Source organism: Vidua chalybeata, chromosome 3 (assembly GCF_026979565.1).
Source record: "Vidua chalybeata isolate OUT-0048 chromosome 3, bVidCha1 merged haplotype, whole genome shotgun sequence".
NCBI lineage: Eukaryota > Metazoa > Chordata > Aves > Passeriformes > Viduidae > Vidua > Vidua chalybeata.
In genome coordinates, this window is record NC_071532.1 from 101,105,997 (window position 1) to 101,127,524 (window position 21,528).

General features: G+C 35.7%; 1 protein-coding gene across 2 annotated transcripts in view; it reads right to left on the reverse strand.

The window, feature by feature from the left end:
* The window catches only part of NBAS (NBAS subunit of NRZ tethering complex), a 159,517-nt gene that overhangs the window by 119,362 nt on the left and 18,627 nt on the right, over nt 1–21,528 (reverse strand). For both annotated transcript variants that reach the window (XR_008429863.1, XM_053937943.1), the window contains exons 12-21: nt 20,500–20,628; nt 18,599–18,662; nt 17,143–17,336; nt 15,796–16,053; nt 14,878–15,003; nt 13,478–13,629; nt 12,585–12,719; nt 12,235–12,313; nt 11,436–11,537; nt 11,012–11,148 (exon numbers count right to left, since the gene is read on the reverse strand). Coding sequence is in view for 1 of the 2 variants with exons in the window: in XM_053937943.1 (XP_053793918.1) it covers nt 11,012–11,148; nt 11,436–11,537; nt 12,235–12,313; nt 12,585–12,719; nt 13,478–13,629; nt 14,878–15,003; nt 15,796–16,053; nt 17,143–17,336; nt 18,599–18,662; nt 20,500–20,628 (1,376 nt within the window). In the remaining variant the exon portion in view is untranslated. The remainder of the gene's footprint in view (nt 1–11,011; nt 11,149–11,435; nt 11,538–12,234; nt 12,314–12,584; nt 12,720–13,477; nt 13,630–14,877; nt 15,004–15,795; nt 16,054–17,142; nt 17,337–18,598; nt 18,663–20,499; nt 20,629–21,528) is intronic.

A 21,528-nucleotide genomic window follows, 5' to 3' on the forward strand; every position in this document is an offset into this window, starting at 1 on the left:
GTCCCATTCCTTCCCACAGGTCACTAAGAAGAGCCCGAAGAGTACGAAGGAACCTGGTTAAAACAAGGTCTGACCCTCTCTATCAGTTTCTCTCACTCACCTCTTGGCTGAGTCTCCATCCCTGGAAGGTATTTAAAAGATGTGGAGGTGTGGCACTTAAGGACATGGTTCAGAGGCGAACTTGGCAGTGTTAGGTTTGAAGCTGGACTTGAACTTAAGGGTCTTTTCCAATATAAACTATTCCATTATTCTACTAAAGAGAATACAAACTGTGCCCCTACCACTCTCTTTCAAAATCTGGCTTTTGCAAGAGTATCTGATGCCTTTACCTGACAGTGGAGCAAGAGGGGACACACATAGTAAGTAAATAATTACAGCAAGACCCCTTAAGAAAACTGCAGCACATATCACTTATTGTATTTACTCTGAAAGTGAAGCCTTGTTCCCAGTAGTTACCTGCACTTTCATGACTGTCTTAAGAGCTTTCCACCTGAATAAATCTTCCTATCTAATCTCAGAAGCCCAGAAGAAAATTTGGGGAAATTTTCTTTGGTTTGGCTGTTCTTCCAGTGATTGCTTTGGTTGTTATTGAGAGAAAGAAGCCACGCAAAATAGTAAGGAAAGAGGTGCACACATTTAACAGATATTTAAACTTCAACATTCTCCTCATTAGAATAACAAATTATTAAAAGAGAAAATTACTACAAATAAACAGATACAGATGTTTAGAATGCAAATTTAAAACCACTCCTGCATGAATGAGATCTGAATGACAAGGAACCAAGACATCTCAAAATGCACACACACAATCCTAATGCTATGATCCCTCCATATGGGATTGGAAAGGAAAAAAGAAAAAAAAAAATTAAAGAAAAATCTACTGATCCAAGCTTATACTGCCAAATACCACATTGAACATATTCTTCATAATTTTGCTGTCATATCCAGCTTACTTCCCATAGATGTGGTCAAGTCACCCAGGGCATATAGTTCCAAATAAGAAGCCATTTCTTTACAGATTCAGTAGCACAAAAGGCTTACCATTAAATTTGGCAAAACGTGCATATTTTTAACTGGCTTATGTAACAATACAAATTACATGTTTCTAACCTCCAATTATTCATAACATAGTTGAGCTACTTCACTCACTCTGATAAACAATTATTAGAGACTAAAAAGTTTAATTTTTCTCCAAGCGTTACTCACCCCAAGTCAACAGTTCTTAGCAAATGCTTCTTTTTGCAGACATGCAATTACCCCATATCCCTAACTATTTTCAGAAAATAATTTGCATTTCCCTTTTCCCATCTAAAAATTTATATTTTCTTCCCTATCCCTATAACAAAAAAGCCACTTGTGTTTGCCCTTAAATTCCAACTGCTTCAAATATTAATTTTAAATAGACTTTGAACTAGAATCCTTTCCAAATATTACAAGTAATGAATTTCATAGAGACAACATTAAAAATAACTTCCCTAACATCCCAGGTTTACAGCAACAACTGAAGCTGAAGGTTTACTGCTTAAAAAAAGTAATGGTTAAGAAAGATCTCACTCAATTCAAGTTCCCAGGCTTTGCCCTCTGTGAAAGTTCCTTTCCTTCCCCCTTTCCCTGCAACTCCAAAATCCATCAAGGGACACAGCAATGTGCAACTCTGACTCTTTCTGTCTGTCTTCTCAAAAGAGTACAATAAAACTAAAGGTGAAAAGTACAGAGACAAGCAATATGAATGACTAGAGGCAAGAAGTGTATGAAATCCATTTTCTAAATGCCAGAGCAGATTGAAGAATCCTAGAAGAAAGAAACAATATACCAAGACTGATACCATGTTGTTCATGTTATCATTTCACTTAAATGGGAAATGATATTTCACTGTACTTCCTTATATACTGTAAATACTGATGAGACTGGGCCTCATTTACAATAAACAGCAGATGCTGTTCTACACAATATGTAGCTGAAATGTTAACTACCTGCTGCATGACACAGAAGATAAACCACGATGTACTTGGGTTCAAAAACAGAATGACTTCCTAGAATAAAGTCTTGTGCAAGTTTACTATATCTAGAAAATATCTAGCTGAGGATATTTGAGCCATATATTATAGATGTATGTTATTTCTCACTTGAGAAACTTCAAGTAAATGTTGCAGCGTGCTTGCCTGTACTTATTTTCCTCCCCTGAAAACTATTGTTGGCCATTTGCCTTCTGGCCAAATATCATGTTTCAGCACAAGATTTTGCAGGAGCGAAACCCACAGTTGTCCAGACACCTCAATTCCAGAAGTGCTAAAAGCACACTTCAGAAGTCTTCCATAAACGCTTATTAACAGACCTCACTATGAAACACTAAAGAGGAAAAGATTTTTCATTTCATGGGAAAGAATTGTCATGCAGTGCAATCTTAACTGCAAAATGTCTACCCCTACCTTTTTTCCGTTCTCACAGCAGAAAAGGTTTCAGTTAAATATTTTAAGTCAGGTGTGTGGATAAGCCATGGAAAATACTTTCTAATGTATTTTCTGCTCTGGCTCCATTTGCCTTTTTAAAAGTATTCAGGTTCACCACTGGAATAAGCTGGAGAGGAATTTTATATTTTTAAATTCTCACCAAGAGTCAAGCAGCATTCAGAAACCATCTTCTCTAAATGCTTAAAGAAAACACCACCAATAAAGATACAGCTGCAAGATTTTTAGATTTTTCATCCTAGTATAATTCAGCATTTATGTAAAGTCACTCTTAACAGGTAAGTTTCTTGGTGAGCTCAGAACACACATACAAAAAAACCCTAGCAGAACCCACAGCACTCAGAGCTGACTCCTAACTCCATTCACCTTCTCAACAATACTAATAAAATATGTAACTCTCCTGTCCCCTACATGACTGTATCCAACTGTACTTACTATCTCTACTCATTCTGAAGAGTTAATAAAAACTCTTGTATTTGAAATTGCATACAAGGACTGGAATAAACCAGTCTTGAGACAAAGAAAGGATGAGACCTAAGCCCTTTATAAAGGCAAATATTAGGATGCTGTATTTATCTCAACATTTATCACAAGGTTTGTTCTTAACTGATATTTATGCTTTAGCACTAACTATTTTTTTTCCCCTCAGGTTTCTAATTTCAGTAACTTCAGTGACTCATGGAAAAAACAGAGAGCAACAAAAACTCAGGAAAAGCAGTTGTTATAATGGAAGCAAGTCAGTTGAGAAAGACTTCAGTTGTCAAAATACCATTGCAGTCTGAAAATTCAAAAACATGCATATAGATGAGACAAAGAGATACAGATGTGAACACGTATCTGAAAAGAGGCAGAATTCACATTTTTCTACAATGTTTTGTTTACAACACCCGTACAGCAAATCCAGCTGAATGGTGGCACATCAGAACCTCCACACACGCCCTGCACACCAGAGAGAGATCTAGCAGGGCTGAGGTGTGAATTCAGCATGCACAGACAGCCTGCTGTATATACACTATACATTGGATCCAGAGCTCATTCTCCTTGTGCTACACAACTCTGCAGGTTTTCTCTTGTACCTGAAACCCCACAGAGGTCAGAGACACGTGCAGGTTAAGCTGGCATTCCTATGCACTTGGAACTCCAGACATGGCTGGTGACAGGTCACCATAGTCACTAAGGCACTGGCTTTCTTTCCCAACTAACAGAACTATTGGCCGTGCCATACTATAACTGTACACAAATATTAGCATGGCTGTGTATTTTTTATTTTTCCTGAGCCACTGCTTCTCCCCCACCCTTTACCCTTCTCTCTTTTCAACAGTAAAATAAATATGATTGGAACCCAGTAAATTGACTGATTATGGAGGTATTCAACTCTGTTTCTTCAAAAAGAGCTGACTTTTCCTGTATTGCTCTTTTCACTCTATTGTTTACGTTGGCTTGGCAATTCTTCCCATTCTTTTCTTTGACAAAAGAAGTCCATGCTATTGTAGTTTCTGTATCATATCAACTGCATTTATTGAAACCTGAAGATTATTTTCTCTCCAAGGACAAGCTTTCAAAAGAGGAAGGTCTAACTCAGTTTTAAGGTCAGATTCCAATTCAATACCAACTGTGTGGGTTTGCTTTATTTCCCCTTTTAAGCATTTCATACAACAGGCCTGTCTCCAGGACTCTTCAAGTTGAAAATTCAGAGTATTTTTTCTTTAAATCTTTTCCCTTGTAAACTCATCCACATTGAATGCAAATTGCAATTTGCCCGAACACATTTATGAAACAGTATCTTTTTGGTGAAAGACATTGATGTTTTTAGAAGTAGGTTTGGGGCATTTTGGAAGTAGATTAATCTTTGCTGTCTTTTTTAATCATGTCTCCCTGTCTGAAAAAATAGTTAGAAACACTCATTTATTCCTCATTTGGAAGCCTGTGTGTTACATACATAAAATAGCTAAAATATTCTTCTTTCATTTAATTTAGGAACTCATTTGTCCAAAGTCTGTATCTTCTCAGATAGCAATGGGGAAATCAACACCACTTTCTGTTGCTCTGCAATTCTTATGTCTCTAGAACAGTTTTGTTATGTTACAATTACTTCACAGCTGAAGAGGAAATTAAAATATGCATCCCAGATATACAGTCTCAAACAGCTGTGATATGTACTGCACTGTTCATATTGCATGAAAATATTATTTTCTTTTAATTAGTGAATTAGTAAATTAGTAAATTTACTAATGAAAACAGTGAACAGTGAATTAGTAAATGCAACTACAGAACTGATTACCTGTATTTTTAGGTTTCCAACTGTTCAATACACTATGGGATACAGAAGTGCTACAGAGCAGAGAGAGAAGTGCTTCATTTTCCAGAAATATCCATAGGATGTGACAAATTTATCAAGACTGAAGTGCAGCTGCTGCCTAAAACATCATGTATTCTGGGAAAACTGATCAGCATAAACAGGTGGAAAAGGTTTTGCCACAGCTTTTGGCCGCCACAGTTAACTAACCTTCAGAATCCCTGCAGCGCACACTGCAGTGTGTGCAAGACAGGTCTTTTGAAGCAGCTCTACCACCAGAGGAGAAAGTTGTAACTGATTTCTTATAAACAAATCTAGCTATGTCTTAACGATGTGGTTAACTGCTAATAAAATTTGGGGAGTGGGAAACTTTTTTCTCTCCTAAGCAACCTAGAATGAATAATCTAAACATCAGAAAAGTCAGCTAACACCACACAAGCACAGTTCAGAAGCTCAGTGTGGGGTTTTTTTCTCAGTGTATACAATTAAAATTGAGAGGCAATAGCCCATTTTGATTTTGTGAAAGCTATTTTAAAGACAAAGCTGAACTCCAAGTAAGATCAAAGCCGTCTGCCACCAAATCATGAAAATACTACTTCAGAAGTGTACGTTTATAAAGCATAACGATTGTTCCTGGGAGAAATTTTATTCTAAACCCTGTAAAAGAACAACGAGCAGATGAGACAAAGGCAGCGGTACACCTCATTAGAAGACTGGACAAGGCAAGCCAAACTCCAGTTCAGGACTATGCAGGCGAATGACACACCTGGTAGATGAAGTCAGGACAAGTCCAGTATTAACTAGACAGAAATACAAAGGAAATCCTGTCGATGTTCTGTGGATAAACAGCATGGCCACAGTATGTGAAGGCTGCTGCTGGCCTGTATCAAACCTTCTCCACACTGAACATACTCAGCTCTCTCAGCTAAATGACAGCTCAACTCCAGCATAGCAGGTTCTGTGAAACTTCCCTCCTTCCTCCCTGAGTTAAGTGTTCTCCACAGCTCCCTCATGGCTTCAAGTTCTCATTCTCTTCTTCAAGAACGCCTCACAACCAACGTCTTTGGTACTTTCACCAGCTCACTGTCTGCAGCAGCCTCCTGGCTGTAAATGAGTTATTCATATTGTTACCACAGATTCACACACAAGCAGCTTGCAGAAGAGTCTCTCTTCCTCCAAACCACTGCTTTATTTCTTACATGGACAAGAACCTTCCCTGCTCCTACCAGAAGTTAATCCAGACAAGAATATGAGTGTCATCATGATAAGTTAATCTTTCTCTCAAAAATTATTTTTTCTACTTCATAGCAGAAGGCAAGATCTGCTCTTTTTTTTTCTACCAAATACATCCTTGAAATAATATTAACTACATTTCTTCCTCTGAATTTTTTCTTCCTGTTAGTGCAAAGAAAAAAGACACGTATATAAAACACAGGCTCTTATTATTTTCACTGTAGCACTATACAAATGAATTCAAGCAAATTCAAAAAGGGAACTGACCATGAGATTAATTCTTTTAACGTGAACACCTCTGAATTACACTAAAAGCAAAGGCCATTTAGCTTCACAAGAAAAAAAATATGAAAAAGAGGGGACTATATATTAGACAGTTCTGCAGACATTCTATTATCAAACCTATTTACATGCACATATAAGGAAGGGGAGATGAAGCTCTAAGAGCTTTACTAAAACTGCAGCGCCACAGGCAATAACTAAAAACCTAGTTCAGGAGAAGATATCATGATGGAAAGGCACTGCTTATGTACCCTTAGTAGTACTTACTCATTCATAGATGAAAGTCAACTGCATGGAAATTTTCAGGTTTTAAAACCTTCACTAAGATTTTAGGAGATAATTCCACACTTTCATCCCAGTTCATCAGGCAAATGGGAGTTCATCCACAGCTCTCTAGTAAAAATTCACTTTATGCCACAACCGAACACCAGTATTTAAGAAAGTTAAGAAGCAAAAACACAGCAACATATAAAAAGTTGCTATCTTAGGGGGAAGATTTTTACAATAGCATAATGTGCAATATAGCAGACTTATGGCTGCTGAGGGAACCATACATTTGAAGTTCCAGACTTCTGTGAGTTGAAATTGTGAGCAGTAATGTTACAATACAGCAGTTAAGCCTAGTACAAAAGATAAGAAACTTTAAAAAAATGGAAAAATACTCTGGTTATGTATTTATAATGGCAGTAAAACACTGTTTTCCTACATCACATTTAAAAACCTCAGGGCAACAGTCTTAACCATAGATTAAGACCACTAGCTATAGCTATTAAAACAGAGATTAAAAAGAGCTATCAGCTCCTTTGAATACCTAAACTTTTACCACCTTCATTCTAGTTGTCCTAACAGATGTAGTCTGTGCATCTGATGGATCTTTGAGAAGAAGCATGAATCCCAATAAGAGATGGCAGAGACACAGGAGCCATCACCATAAAAAGCTGAGAAATAATATGAAAAGAAGTAGGAAAACATTACAGTCCAAATTCTGCAAAAACACATTACTTAGTAATGTCCATCTATCACAATACCAATTTGAAGCCAATACCATTCACAGCCACTGCTATGTCTTAGTATTTCAGATTCCTTCTCAACTAGGGAGCTGTTGAGCTTACTTAAATCACAGACTTTTGCAGGAGTCTCATGAATACATAAATTCCCTGCTTAGACACAGAATTCCTGAACTGTTCTGAGTAACCTCAAAAGATGCTAAGCTATAAAATATGTGCCAAAAATGAGAAATAAAAGGATATCTACCATTTGAGACTTTTTACAAGCAGATACAGGAAAAAAATATATGTATTTCCTAATAACCTGTCACAAAAGGGAAAAAAAATCTACTTTTTTCTCCATTTGTTATGCCACTTCTTCCTTGACTGACAAGACCTCAAATTTTTCTGACACTGCCCTTTAAATGCCATCCTAATATAAATGACATGTCCAAGTAGAAGAAAAACACCTGCTTTATGCCAACAGAATGCACTAACCAAAGGAGCCCTTCTTTCAGTAGGTACTTAGAATTTACTATTGCCAGTTGAACTGGAGGGTGCAGAGGAACAGTTATAACACAACCTTTACAAAAAACATTTCTTACAGGTTAGAAAATTCTTCATATATAGCATTGTACATGTATTCATGTTGGTGGGGGTGCACAGCAAGCAACTCTTTCAGTGCTCTTACCCTGGCTGTAGATGGAGGCACCCGTTTACCCAGTTCACCTGTTCCATGCACTACTAACAAGGCAGCACCTGCTATACAATCTCATGTTTTTCCTCTGCCAGATTCCCCTAGAGATGGAAGAACTAAGTGAGCATATAGCAATGTAGTGAATTCCCATAGGGATGAGTGTCACCTCAGAGAGCTCCAGCTGGGAATCAACCCCCTTATTGTTCAAAGTGTGCAATGTACACAGACACAATATTCAATTCAAAATTCAAAACAGTAAATTCAAAGTAGTACTTCATCCTACACACACACACACAAAGCCATATATGAAGACACAGAAGACACCTCCACCAAAATCGTTTCTGATCAGCAGGGAGTCTGAGCTGCAGGAAACTGAGTAACAAAGGCATGAACAAGGTGCCCTTTAAGCAAGGCCACTGGATCAGGCTGCAGTCTTAAAGAGGCAATGCCATCAGCTGATCTGTGTCAGTGGTCTCATCACAAGCACCAAATACTCTGTTGAAATTTGCTGGTACAGATACTGTGATCAAAAATTTTCAGAAAAAAAAAGGGTCTAAAAGAAATCACTAGAGAACAGCTTTTCTTTGCAACTGAAAGGAAAAAACCTCACCTCCTGAAGGATACACCCTATTTCCAAACTGAAACAGTGTGAAATTTCATAATGAAAACCAGATAGTCCTTTCCTGATTCAGAATCTATTTGCCCAAAGTCAAAGTTCATCAACACAGATTGATTCACTGCTTGTCCTGAGACCCCTGAAAATACAAGCTACAGAAGCTAAAGAGATTGTGTGATAATGCTGCAACATTTTTTCTACCAATTAAAACATCGGGTTTATATTTTTGCAATTTTTCTTCAGAAGCATATTAATTACAGTCACTACTTACAACTTTTTAATGCTCTGTAGGAACTAATAAATTGTATCATAATCTTGCTCAATCAGTTAATTTACAGAAAATTATGTCTACATACTGTCTTCTAATGCAAAGAAAACTAGATAGCACACTTATTTAAATGACATTTCATAACAATGACAACATATCTACAGAATGTCAGTAATTTTACGCTACTAATAAACTCCCTAAAAAACAACCGCCAGAGCTAAAAGGACTATAAAGTCACAAAAAAATTACTAAGAACTTCAATTCTCTTTGATTCACTTGAAACAAGAGTAGTCAGAAGCCTCCTTAAAATAGTAAGAAAATTTTACTTTATACAACTTAAATCCATTTCATTAGTATATTAGTCTCATTAATAGATATTGTCATCAGTACATATTTAATTACATTACTAAAATATTGGTTTAGGGAGTATATTTAACAATATTATGTGAGTAATCAATTTTGTAACAGAGAAACTGTTTTAGAAAAAAGTTATATCAAATATACAGTACACTTTTTGGTTTTATAAGTATATGGGATTTGGGTTAATCTCATCCCCATTTTGTAGTTGTCCAAAGACAAAAACTTCAAAAGACACACAGTATTGTCTATTCTGCAATCTGGGGGATAAAAAGTGTGAATCTGCACATACCTGATCCTAGCACCGGAAAGTTCTGTCTGCTATGAGAATAAAGATTCAAAATATATACTTGCATTTTTCAATAGCAGACAAAACTAAGTTCTTACCCCATAACTTCAAATCTTTACTACTAGATCGCTAGTGAAATGTTTTATTTTAGCTATCATCTTGTCTCTTGGCATATAAGTCAGTTTTGTAAACAAACCAAACAAAAAAGTAAAAAAAAATTAAAAAATAAAAAAAACAAGAATAAATAACTCTTCAGAAACACAAGGACCCTATTTATGACCAACAATGGATCATAACCACATTTAAGATGGCCATTGTTCCCTATGTCTCACATTCCGAACCTTAAAAAAACAGAAAAATTGGAATATGTTTTACCAATTTTATAAACACTTCAATAATTTCTCTTCATGGTCCTAACTTTTACCTTAAAGAAAAGGATAAAACAACTGTTTTCATACCTTAAAAATGTCACTAAATGTCTTCCTAATACTACCAACAAATAAAAAGGGATGCATTAAAAAATAAAAAGGGATGAAATAAAGACTCTTCCTTCTCTTCAGGGACAACAAAACTGTAAGTATTTTGAGTTAGGAAAAGTTTCAGGGAAATAACTAGATGAATTGAAAAACCCTATTGTAAAAGGAGAATTGCCCAAATGGGACTGGCAAAACCTTGTAGTGAAAAGCTTAACTATAATAATGGAAGACTACAAAAAAAAAAAAAATTCTATTAGCTCCTCCAAAAACTCTCCCTCTTAAGTAAGGCTTCAAAGTCCTATTGTAAAATACCAGATAATGAAATCTATCCATCTCTTTATGAGCACTGAACAATATGCTTCAAAACGAATATAATAATTGAAGTGTCCAAAAGAAACACTCTAAAAGCAAAATATTCTTCTAATTAATATACAGAACTTAATTATGATGTTCAAGGAAGACTCTCTTAGAAAAACTTAGATTAAATTTACAGTAAAATAAACTTTTATGCTGAAATGAAACAGTCGGAAAGTCTGTATTTAAAGCTTCTCATAATTCTACCTTGCCAAGTTGAGCAAGAATCAGTACCAAGAAGATTAATGATTCTGAAGTTACTGACTGCTTGAGTGTTAAATTACTTCACAAAACAAATCCAGAAAAATGTACTTGCTTCCAGGAACCTAAACACTTGTATCATTCATTTCCTAACACTGGCTGTTACCAAAAACCCATTAAAGACCTGTACTACACATGTGAAAATCTGGGCAGTTTCAGGTCAGAAAAGTCCATGTTCCCTCTTAGACATGTAACAGAGCAAAGAACCTCTAAAATCCTTATTTTCCTGTTAATGACCAAAAGGATTCCACAAATGGCACAAAGTAAAGCAGAAAATGATGACTGGTAAAGTCAAGACCCATACAGACAAAACTGCTCTCTTGATTCCAGATAATAACCAATAACAGACTGCCATACATGGAAACTAATTTATGTATTAATCTAAAAATATTCTCTCTTTGAGTTAGTATCTACTGATGCACCCTTACCAAGCTTCAGGTAACAGCAAAGCATACTCGTAGGGTGAAGTAGTCTCTGGAAAATTGGAGAGAATCGCCTGTCTGTGTGGAAGTAAAGCTGATCCATGAAAAGTGAACAAAATTTCCAGGGCTCTGACATTGCTTTCCTAAAGAATAGAACAGTAAGTTGCAGAGCTTAAGACTGACTTAGACTGAAAATGAGCAAGAAAGTTTAGGTCATGCAATGAACAGTTCATTTTTAAATTTTCTTTAGCAACAAAAAAAACAAGGTCAGGGTCACTGCGTTTATTTATTTAAAATCAAACAAAGACACCACCTCTTAAATTTCCATTGAGATTCAACCAAGTTCAAAGGAAGGAGGAAAAAAAAGCACTTTTAGTGCAAAGAGCAATATCAAAACAACACTGGATTCTACCAACATAAATATTAATACCCGAGCATAAGTTCTTGCTGAAAGTACAATATTCTGATTTCTGAACTTCTTAAAGAATTCACCATCATAATGTTCAGCTGCATGAGGCCCTCCAAGGATTTCCTTAAAAAAAAAAAAAAAAAAAAAAAAAAAAGACTGCTTTTTATACAAGATTTACAAAAGCATCAAAAAGTCCATACATCTTGTTATCCTAGGAGGAGTAAGTATGAGATACACAGAGAAAAGTATGCTGGGTTGTTTCAGTATGAAAAAAACAGATGCATTTTTGGTTGATAAGCTAAGACAATTGTCTGCCTTATTTTAATTAATGTTTAGACATCATTAATTGCAGAGATGTGGTAAAAGCCATAAAGGGAGTGTGTGCATTGCCAACTGCAAAATTAAAACTTAAAAACTTAGTAAAATACAGTTTGACATTTCAAAAACTTTCACTTTTGTAAGCACATGGAAGAAAAAGATTTGTTAGGGAACCTGCACAGAATTTGTCAATTTGACTGACAGGGATATCAGAGTAATCCTGCCTGAACTCTACATCTTATGTAGTTGCATAACTCAATTCCCTACAGACACAGGATGTTCAAAGCAGGCTTTTGCCCAACTGCAGCCATCCTTTTGAAACAGTGAAGCAGAAGAAACATAGTCACTTGAACAGAAAACATCTTACTTTTCTCCAGTGATAGACTGTAGCTTTTCAACAAGGCCATAAACATTAATATCACAATAAATAACAAAAAAGGGTAAGATGATGTGATGAAAAGTTGAAGGAGTACCTATGGTGTGAGAACTAAGAAGAACTCACCTCATAGGTCTCAAGGCGATCAAGGTAAGTTAACAGCTTCAGCCTGCTACGGCAGAGCTCCTTCTGTTCCAGGGTCAGCCTGTGTTCAGAACAGGAATTTTTACGTTTGCCATTAATATTTTATATCATGTGCATATGAAGACAAAGGTTACACATTTTAATGACTTTGTGCACTGGGATATATAATGAAATTAAGTAAACCAAGAACTTTGACACAATATAATGCCAATTAAAAGTTAAACCACTTTTCTAGTAGGAATAATATATATAAGAGTAATTATGTTCTTCCAACTGTGTAGTTATTATAAACCAATAATTCTGAATAAAACATGGCCTAACATTTCATTTACTTTGAGAAGTTTACTGATAATAGCAGTTCTTGACGCTTCTTGGACTCTCTTTCCTTTCTAGCATCCATTTCTTCATCTGGCGACAAAAGGTCTTCATAGGGAATTTCAATGTCCACTTCCCCTGGTAAGATAAATCTGGCAGACAAAAATCAACAATCTAAGCAATTAAGGGGAAAAAGAAAAAAGTGAAGTAATTTTTAAAGAGAAATATTAAAACAGTTTTTGTCTATGTTTTGACTAAAAATCTGCACATTTATAGAAAAATACTGAATTGTGAACAAGCAGGGATTCTTCCCAAGCCAACAAGAGACATCAACTCTTGTTTCCACTCCCTCCCTAAAACAAACCAAAACCAAACTTGATAAAACTTACTAAATTCCACAGCCAGCAGTTGGACTGGAAGCAGCTCTACAGCACACAATGGTAATAAGAAAACTGCACAAAGGAAGAACAGCCTCTTTCTATTTCTACTACCAGAAACTGAACACTGAGGAGAATTGTCTCTACTGTATCTTGCCTCTGCTTGATGAATACAATTAAGACATAACCAAACACATTTATAGGGTTAGCTACAGCTTTCAGAAGCAGCAACAGAAACAGATTCTCATAGTAAATTATTACATCATAAGTTCCCTCTGATGAAGAAATTACAGGGCATATATTTACAATGAATACTGTATTTTATATACATACAGAGATAAAATGTATAGACACTTTATGGCCATCTACAGAATAGTCTGAGTCAAAGCACAACCTTTCTTTATGTCCTGCAAAAGCTTCTCAATATTTTCACTAGTGATTGTTAAGATAAAAAATTGACCAAATTACTATAAAATACTTTATACATCATTCTTTAAAAAGAAAACAACAAAAAAAAAATACTCTTCCCAAACCTGCCACCATCTTCTCCTTTTCCAATGGCCACAAGAGCCTCCAAGTCTGTGCCCTTCAAGCCATACTGAAGCAGCTTCTTAGCAGCATCTGCATTTTCTGGAACTCTTTCCAAGCACTCATGAAGAACCCATGCACGTTTCTTGATTTTGCTCTGTCCAAGAACAAGAGCACAGACACAATTCAAAGTTCGAATCCAAAGCAATGGAGCCAGAGATTATGTTAAAGTTCCCTCATATATTTCTTCCACTTAAGAAAATGTCAAGCTCCCCTGGTGACTGACACTGCAAACCAACAAAAGAGATGAGAACACAATAAACACAATTCCCTCAGAGGGGAATATATATGTGGCACAAAAGGGCACAGAAATACCAAATTACTTAGCAGAACTTCCATAACAACTAGAACAGAAGTTATTATTTGTACTTTCTAATTAATGTCACTCCTTTTTACACTAAATAAAATGTGATGGTTTGGGGGTAAAATACATGTTTTATAAACCAAGTGCATAAATTCTACAATAGCACTGGAGTAATTTTCAATACCATCCTCTTCACGTGCCAGTAAAATTCTGTGACAGAAAAGGCACCAGAATTACAAAACATATTTGCCTGATCTGCTGATCTTTGGTTGACATTACAGATCAAATACAGAATGGATAAATATTGACATTCAGTCAGTATCTGACTTGAAAAAAAAGAAAATACACTTCTCTTGTAATACTTTAGCCTAGACTAACATACCTATCTATACTCCTATACATACACTAATATACCTATATTACTAATACTATACTAATACTAAACTATGTATTACTATGCTATAGTAATAGTATATTTCTATTACTAATACTTTACCACAACCATGGGGTTGTACAACCTAAACACCATTTTTCTGCTGAGTTAGAAGTCTTTCTTCCAAGCCAAAAAAAAAACAAACCCATGTTGCATTCTCCTGAAAAACTCAGAGTTCACTGTAAATTTTGTTATTCAAACTTTGCAATACAGCTACTGATACCAACTTCACCTTCCCAATTTATTTCTATAACAACTGGAAGTTTAAACAGTTGATATTTCCAACTATTATTCTTCATTTGCCAGGCACTAATCTACTGCTGCATGTGGGGGAAGAGATTACACACAGGAAGTGTGTTGCTACCAACAGAAGTTAGAAGGTACTCCAAAAGACTTTCATTAACTGCCAAGGTTTCTAGATCAGGCCTTCAGTTAAACTGCTCTCTTACACATGACATGACATGGAATTTTCAGGACAATTCTTCAAACTGCCACCAATTTACACTGCATAACTTAGAACACAGTTGAGAATTCCACTTCGGTAAAGATAACACAGTCAGTCTGATAAGAAAGTAAAAAAAAAAAAAATCACAAAACAGAAAACGCACCAAATAGTCTTGAATTGAAGCGACATTAACAGCTGACTTCCTCCACTGTCTTTGGTATACAAGATCAGAATCAAGGCCATACGTTTGAGCTAAAGACAAAGCTTCCCCATATTCTTCATTATCAATCTAAAAAGCAAACACATTAAAATGAAAGTCATCTGATTTTCCATACTGAAACATGAATTGCTAATTTTGTGTGTTGAAAGAGGTAGAGGGATAATTACTGTGGGTATGCATCATCAGGTAGGAAAGAGACTGGTTCAAGATACAGATAAGTAAGACTCAGATCTGATGGACACCTCTGGAAAATCAAAGATTTTTTTGCTTCAGATAAAAGGAAGATGTTATTTAGGTAACATCATATTAGTTATACATCATATTTAGTCTGATGTCAGCATTCTCTGGGAACGGTAACAGTTACAGAGTGGGCTGGTTACCATCAGAACAACTGGAATGGCCTAGACACAGAAATCTGTCCAAGATCCCTAAAAACATAGCAGTATCTGTTTGGTAAGAATGACTCAGAGACCTAATCTGCACATGTCTGAAAAAACATGCAAAACATCCACAGAAGACTGTAAGTTAACCCACTCCTGGGCCAACAAGTTAAATTGATTTCGTTCAATAGATTTGCCAAGTCTTTCACTACATGCAAACACATGAGTACATGTCCAAGTCTCGCCACATCAATGATACACAGTGTCTCCCAGTGGAAACATCACCTCATTTCAGTTATTATAATGCTAGTTTTAAAAAAGGATCCTGTTGATCAGGTGACACAGCACATTGTCAGTTAAGAGACTCTCAGAAATATGTGCCTAAACCCTTTTTTTCAACAGCAGGAATTAACAGAAGAATAAAAAGCTCTTTCTAAATAAAGCTGATTAAAAGAAATTTGACTTTTCCTTGCAGACTTACTTTTCTCTGATACAGTTCCTCTGGAGTTGTGGATCTTAAGCTGACAAGGCGGAAATTCTTTGTAATAGTACGTGGTCGTTTCCGTGGAGGAGCAAATCGTTCCATTTCTGTTACAAAGTACAGGCCTTGCTTTAGGTAGCTGAAGTATCTGTCCTTAGCAGAAGTTTCCTCGTCTGAGTCTGAGTCATCATCCCCCTCATCTTCATCACCAGGCCTGCTCTCCAAGCGCAGTCTTTTTGGAACAAGTTTCATCTCACACTGCACAGAAAATACGAACAAGAAACATCCATCTAGTATACCTAAACTAGTTTAGTAAGAATTTTTTGCATCTCCACTTCCAGGACTTCAAATTTCAGAATCAACATCCCTCCTCACTCTCTCCTTCAAACCCTTTGTTACTCAGTTTGCTTAACATGTTCCAGAAAAGCTGACTGCATCTGTCTCCTGGATTTGAGGTTTCATCCCTCACCTACAGAGGTGAAGGCATCTTAGTAACCTGCCTTTACCCTACACCTCCTGCACCATCCAAGATGGGGCAGAACTGTGGAGACATCTTCCCACGCTTTCTACAGCTTACTGCAGCATACAGGAGTGTTTTCAACTCTCGGCTATTCAAATCAAGGTTTTCTATTCAATGCATTCTCAGACTACAGCCTTAGGCTGTAGTATGCCAGTCATGAGCTGTACATATTATTTCCAGAATAATAAAACTTTCCAAAAACACACACACAAGCTTTGGTGCGTACTGAAATTTTCTGATTCTAATGTTAAACTTTTGATTAAGATGTTTAAGACCTATTTCAATATAAGCTTTAGAAAACAGTAATTTTCTCTGTTTTAAAGAAAATTACCGGTTAACTTTATTACAGTCAACTCCCTTCTGGAATCCTACTAAAAATAAACAAAAAAATGTATCTCTTACGTGGCTCTGCCTTCACTGTGTTTCTCGTGTCTAACTGAAAGCTGTTCCTTTATGAGCCATGTATTTCAAAGTGGAAGAGGAATGGCTGCAATGTTCTTTAGATACACTAACATGCAAGGCAAGGTTACTGTCAACACAAATTCTTTTCTGTTGCAAGATTCCTCTCATTGAGACTCAATGTTCTAGGAGTTTTGCTTCTACTCTCCACAAGTTATTTATTGTTTTATCAAGTTTTTCTTAGAACAGTTAAGCTGCAGCAAGTTCAGAATCCCCCTGCAATACCTATCTACAGATAAGGAAGAAGAATCACTTTTCCTATTAGTAGTAACATCTTCTATTTTAACTGCCCTACCTTAGGATGACACATAAAAAAAGCAAACTTATACTGCATTCCAAAACGATACCTGCTTGTGGACATTCCTCACCTCCAGACTTAGAAATCCTCCATCATGAGCCGAGGTGACCTGAGGAGAACTCTCAAACCATTCACATGTCTTTCCCAGCAGGTTTCTTAATGTCTTGACTGATGACACAGTCAATGCACCAGAGCAACGAGCAAGGATGACAGAATTATCTGCCCACCAATTTACATCTATCAATGGGTAATAGGATTCTTTATCTAAAATAAGAATGCACCATATAAAGAAAGATAATGTTAAACCTCAGGTAAGAACAGAAGAGACTTCCATTATGAAGAAATATGGTCTCATCTAACAGTTATTTATTGTTATATTTGCATCCTTGGTTCACTAAGTCTGTATTTTATATCAGTTATCTTTTACTAGACAGTTTTTTTATTAAATAAAGCTGATGAGAACAAAAAAAGTCACAATTACAAATATAATATATATAAATTATTTGGAAAAAATACACAGTAGACTCATTTACTTGCACGAAAAGTAACAGATTTTTGATCTATGATAAAGACCTACTTCATTAGCTATCAGGCCATCCTCAACATGGCAAGAAACCTAATACTAATGAAAATCAGAAAAGGTTACACTGCTTTTGAGGACAAGTAAACATATCAACATATTCCAAGAAGAGGCTGTTAGGAATATTAAACTAAAAAACCAAATAAACAAGAAAGTCTCTAGGACTGAGGATGGAAGCTGGGGCATTTCCGGTCACCATCTTGATTATGGTAACTGGGTGTTGGACTAAAATGGGCTCATTTTGCTCCCCACACGTCACTTCCTACTCCTCTGATGAAAATAACCTTTCCCCAAACAACACGAAGAAACAGGTCACATTATTCCTTTTTTAATAGTGCTTAACCAGCAGCCTACTTATGAAGGTGAGATGAATTAACCCAAAGACAGAACCACCAAAGAAAATATTACAAAGAAGCAGGAATCTTTTAATAATACAGATGTGTATAAGCAGCAGCAAATGGATCATAGAATAGCTATTGATCTCTGCACTCTTGGAACAGCCATGCAATAACCAAGTGCTAAATGGCTGCTCAGATTGGCCTGAGCTTTCAGAAAACAATAGAGTGTGATGAGGGAAATCCAGTCAGAGGAAACTGCTTTAGAATTGTTTCTAGAATTTTAAACTGGTATCTTTAAATTACAGTAGCTTTAAAGATTTATTAGACATTTACAAGAAGAAAAAATAAAATCCTGTGCTAACTGAAATATCAAAATTTTAATGGCTATAAAAGCATTACTAAAAGAAAATCTGAAAAAAAAACAAAAAAAACAAAAAAAACCACACTATTTTGACACTTATTTAGCTCTGCCATGCTACAAATTAAAAAAAAATGCAATTTTGGCACCCTGACTGAGATTTAATTCAGCCATTTCAGTCTTTATGTATTTGCATTACTATTTTTAACGGCACAGTGATATAAAATAATGATCTAACTTTACTGCATACCTTTGATTTTCTTTCTTTTTTCACTAGAGAGTCTCCAGTCTGGGTTAAGCTCATCATAGCCAGGCTAAAAAAAAAAAAAAAATTATATGCAAGTAATTCTTTGTAAAACAGAATCAATTTATTTACTCTGTAGCTGACCCACTCATTTTTCAATTAAAATGCTCTCTATAAATTCAAACTCTTCTCAAGCATAAACATGCAACCTCTGCAGTACCACTGTACTTCTCTACAGACAATTAAAAAAAAAAAAACAAAAACCATAAAACCACAAGTCACAGCCTGATCAGCTTTAAACAGTAATCATTCCCTAAAGATTTCTGAAATAAAGGTTCTCCAGCAATCAAAAGCCAAGTGTTTGCTTTTCATGTCTATACATAGAACTGCAGGCACATAAAGTAATCTCCAAACGAGTCTGTGTAGTGGTCCTGTGTGACAATCTAGCACAGTTCTGTAAGTATTTTCCCCAGCTATTTTCATAATTATAAAGCCCCTTTCAAGACTAGTGCAAGAAAAGCAGCAGCATTATTAACTGATGCACTTCAAGGTTTAGAATTATGTTGCAATGCTGTTATTTTAAACGTGATTTAGCACTGGCAGAAATCCTGCCCCCAAGTGCAACACAGTGGAAGTACAGGAAGCTGAAATAACTGAAGCACATTAGGATCAAGCAGAAGGTGTTTTTCAGACTTGATTTTTCAGTAGACAGAGGAGAGTCTACTAATTAAAAGTAAACATGAGGCCACTCTAAGTTAATTTCACACATATTATGAAAATACACATATAAAGCACTAAATATTCCTTTATATCACCCTCACTGAATTATGAAGGCCCAAATGCTCCTTCAGAATACATATTCATTATTGATAAAAACAAACAAAAAATACAACTCACTTGCTCAAGGATGCTTACATCCTTGAGCAAACTTTGTCTAAAGTGTATATTAAAAATAAATAGATATGCATATATTGACACACAACACTTATCCCAACACTAAAGCAGAATTTCTTTTGAGTTTTTTTGTTTGTTTTGGTTGCTGTTTAAAAATGCTTTTCTAAGTCAGCTTGAATTACATTTCGATCCTATCTGTTTACCCTGTTTGGAACTGATATTGGTTTATGTCTTGCAGGTTTAGAACATAACACACAGTACTCCAAGTGAAAAGCCTTTATTTATTAGTCAAGAAATTATTGGGAGGAAAATCAGAACACTTCACATACTAGTGTGCATAATTTCATATTTTTCACTTTTCAGAATGCATTTTGTCATTAAAATAAAGTTGTTTATTTTCTTTGAAAATTAATTAGCTTTAAATTCCTAGTGTTTAAATTGACACAAGTCACATAAAAGTTTGCCAGTGTCTGAGCAATTCCTAACATAAGTTCCTCTACTTAGTTTTTCAGATAATTCCTGCAGAAAGCATTGGACTTAACAGCAAATTGATTAAAAAAATATTCTACAGCGTAATCTGGAAACAGGTATGGTAAATTTTGAGGGAGGAACAGATTATTATACTAAGACATTCAGAATTTGGTTTCAATCATTGAAACAAATTTACCCATGTTAGCCTCTACTTCTCTTTTATAACTGCTTTTCAGTCTAACGGCCTCGTAGTCTGATTCGAACAGTTTTACCTATTTGGCACCAAAATGCCTCATGAAAAATTCATAGCAACATAATTAGTTCTTTTTCTTAATTTTTCAAGTTTACAGTTTATGGGTAAAACATAGAAAGATTATAATAAATAAAAGTATAGGACTCTTGAAAAACAAGGAGCTGAATGGGAAGGTAGTATGTAGCCAACACACCATTACCCAAACTCCTCTCATCTCCTACAAAAACACAATTCCAGAGGAGTAAGACATATAATTCAAGTCTCTAAACATGTACATTCTTCTTCTTACCTGAGCAGTTTGGTCCCATTCTCCTTGTTGTCTGAGAGATGGAATAGACCAGATTGTCAGTTTTCCTGAGAAATGAATAGCTGCCAAAAGAGCTCCATCAGGAGAAAGATTCATCTTGAAAACTCCATCCTGCCGAACATGATATCCAAGCAAATAAACAAACAAACATAGTAAAGATATACACCATGGAACAGCCCAAAAAATTCCTCAAATATGTATTTGTTTTTCTATTTTAGGGAAACAAAAAATTGTACAATCTTGCACTCTGAAAAGTTAACATGCCTTAAATTAAAACCAAACAAAAACCCCCTTATTCTAAAAGGAAAAGTAAGAGATCAGTTGTGACGTGGAAGAATAAAAACAACCTGCATAAAGGAAGAGCACTATCTTAGCATGAACAAATCTTTAGGAATGTAAACTTCTGTATCACGTTGTTATATGGCAAATAAAACCTGGAAGTGCAGCATTCCTAAGAGAACACCTTGACAGCAATGCAGAGCTGCTTGGAGGGAAAACTGCAGGTTGTTCTCTGTACAGCAAAAACATTCAACAGCCTCAGTTCTCTACTATCCTGGCTCTCTGGTCCATCCAAGGAAGACTATTACCAAACCACAGCTCACTACAGCTCTTCCTCCCTGGGAGGAAGCTTATAGGTGGGCATTACTACAAATCAAATTCTTAAATTAAAGGAAAACAAAAAAAGGGATACAGAAAATACAGACATTAAGGGATCTTGGAGACATAAGAGATCTGTTGTTCTTTCAGGATACTGAATCAGAATCCAAGAACCTCTTGAGCGACAACAGACCAAGTAGTAACATCGCGATTATCAGATTAAATCCATACAGATAAAATAATTCAACATTTGTACATTAACTCCATTAAGGCTAAAAAAATTCTCCTGGATTAAGATTTCCTTCAGCTCTGGATACCTTAAGAGACAAAATATACTTCTAACAAAATACCTTCTTAAGGATTCATGAAATCCTACACATTTACAACTGGATCTGTACTCCATTTCCACAAGAC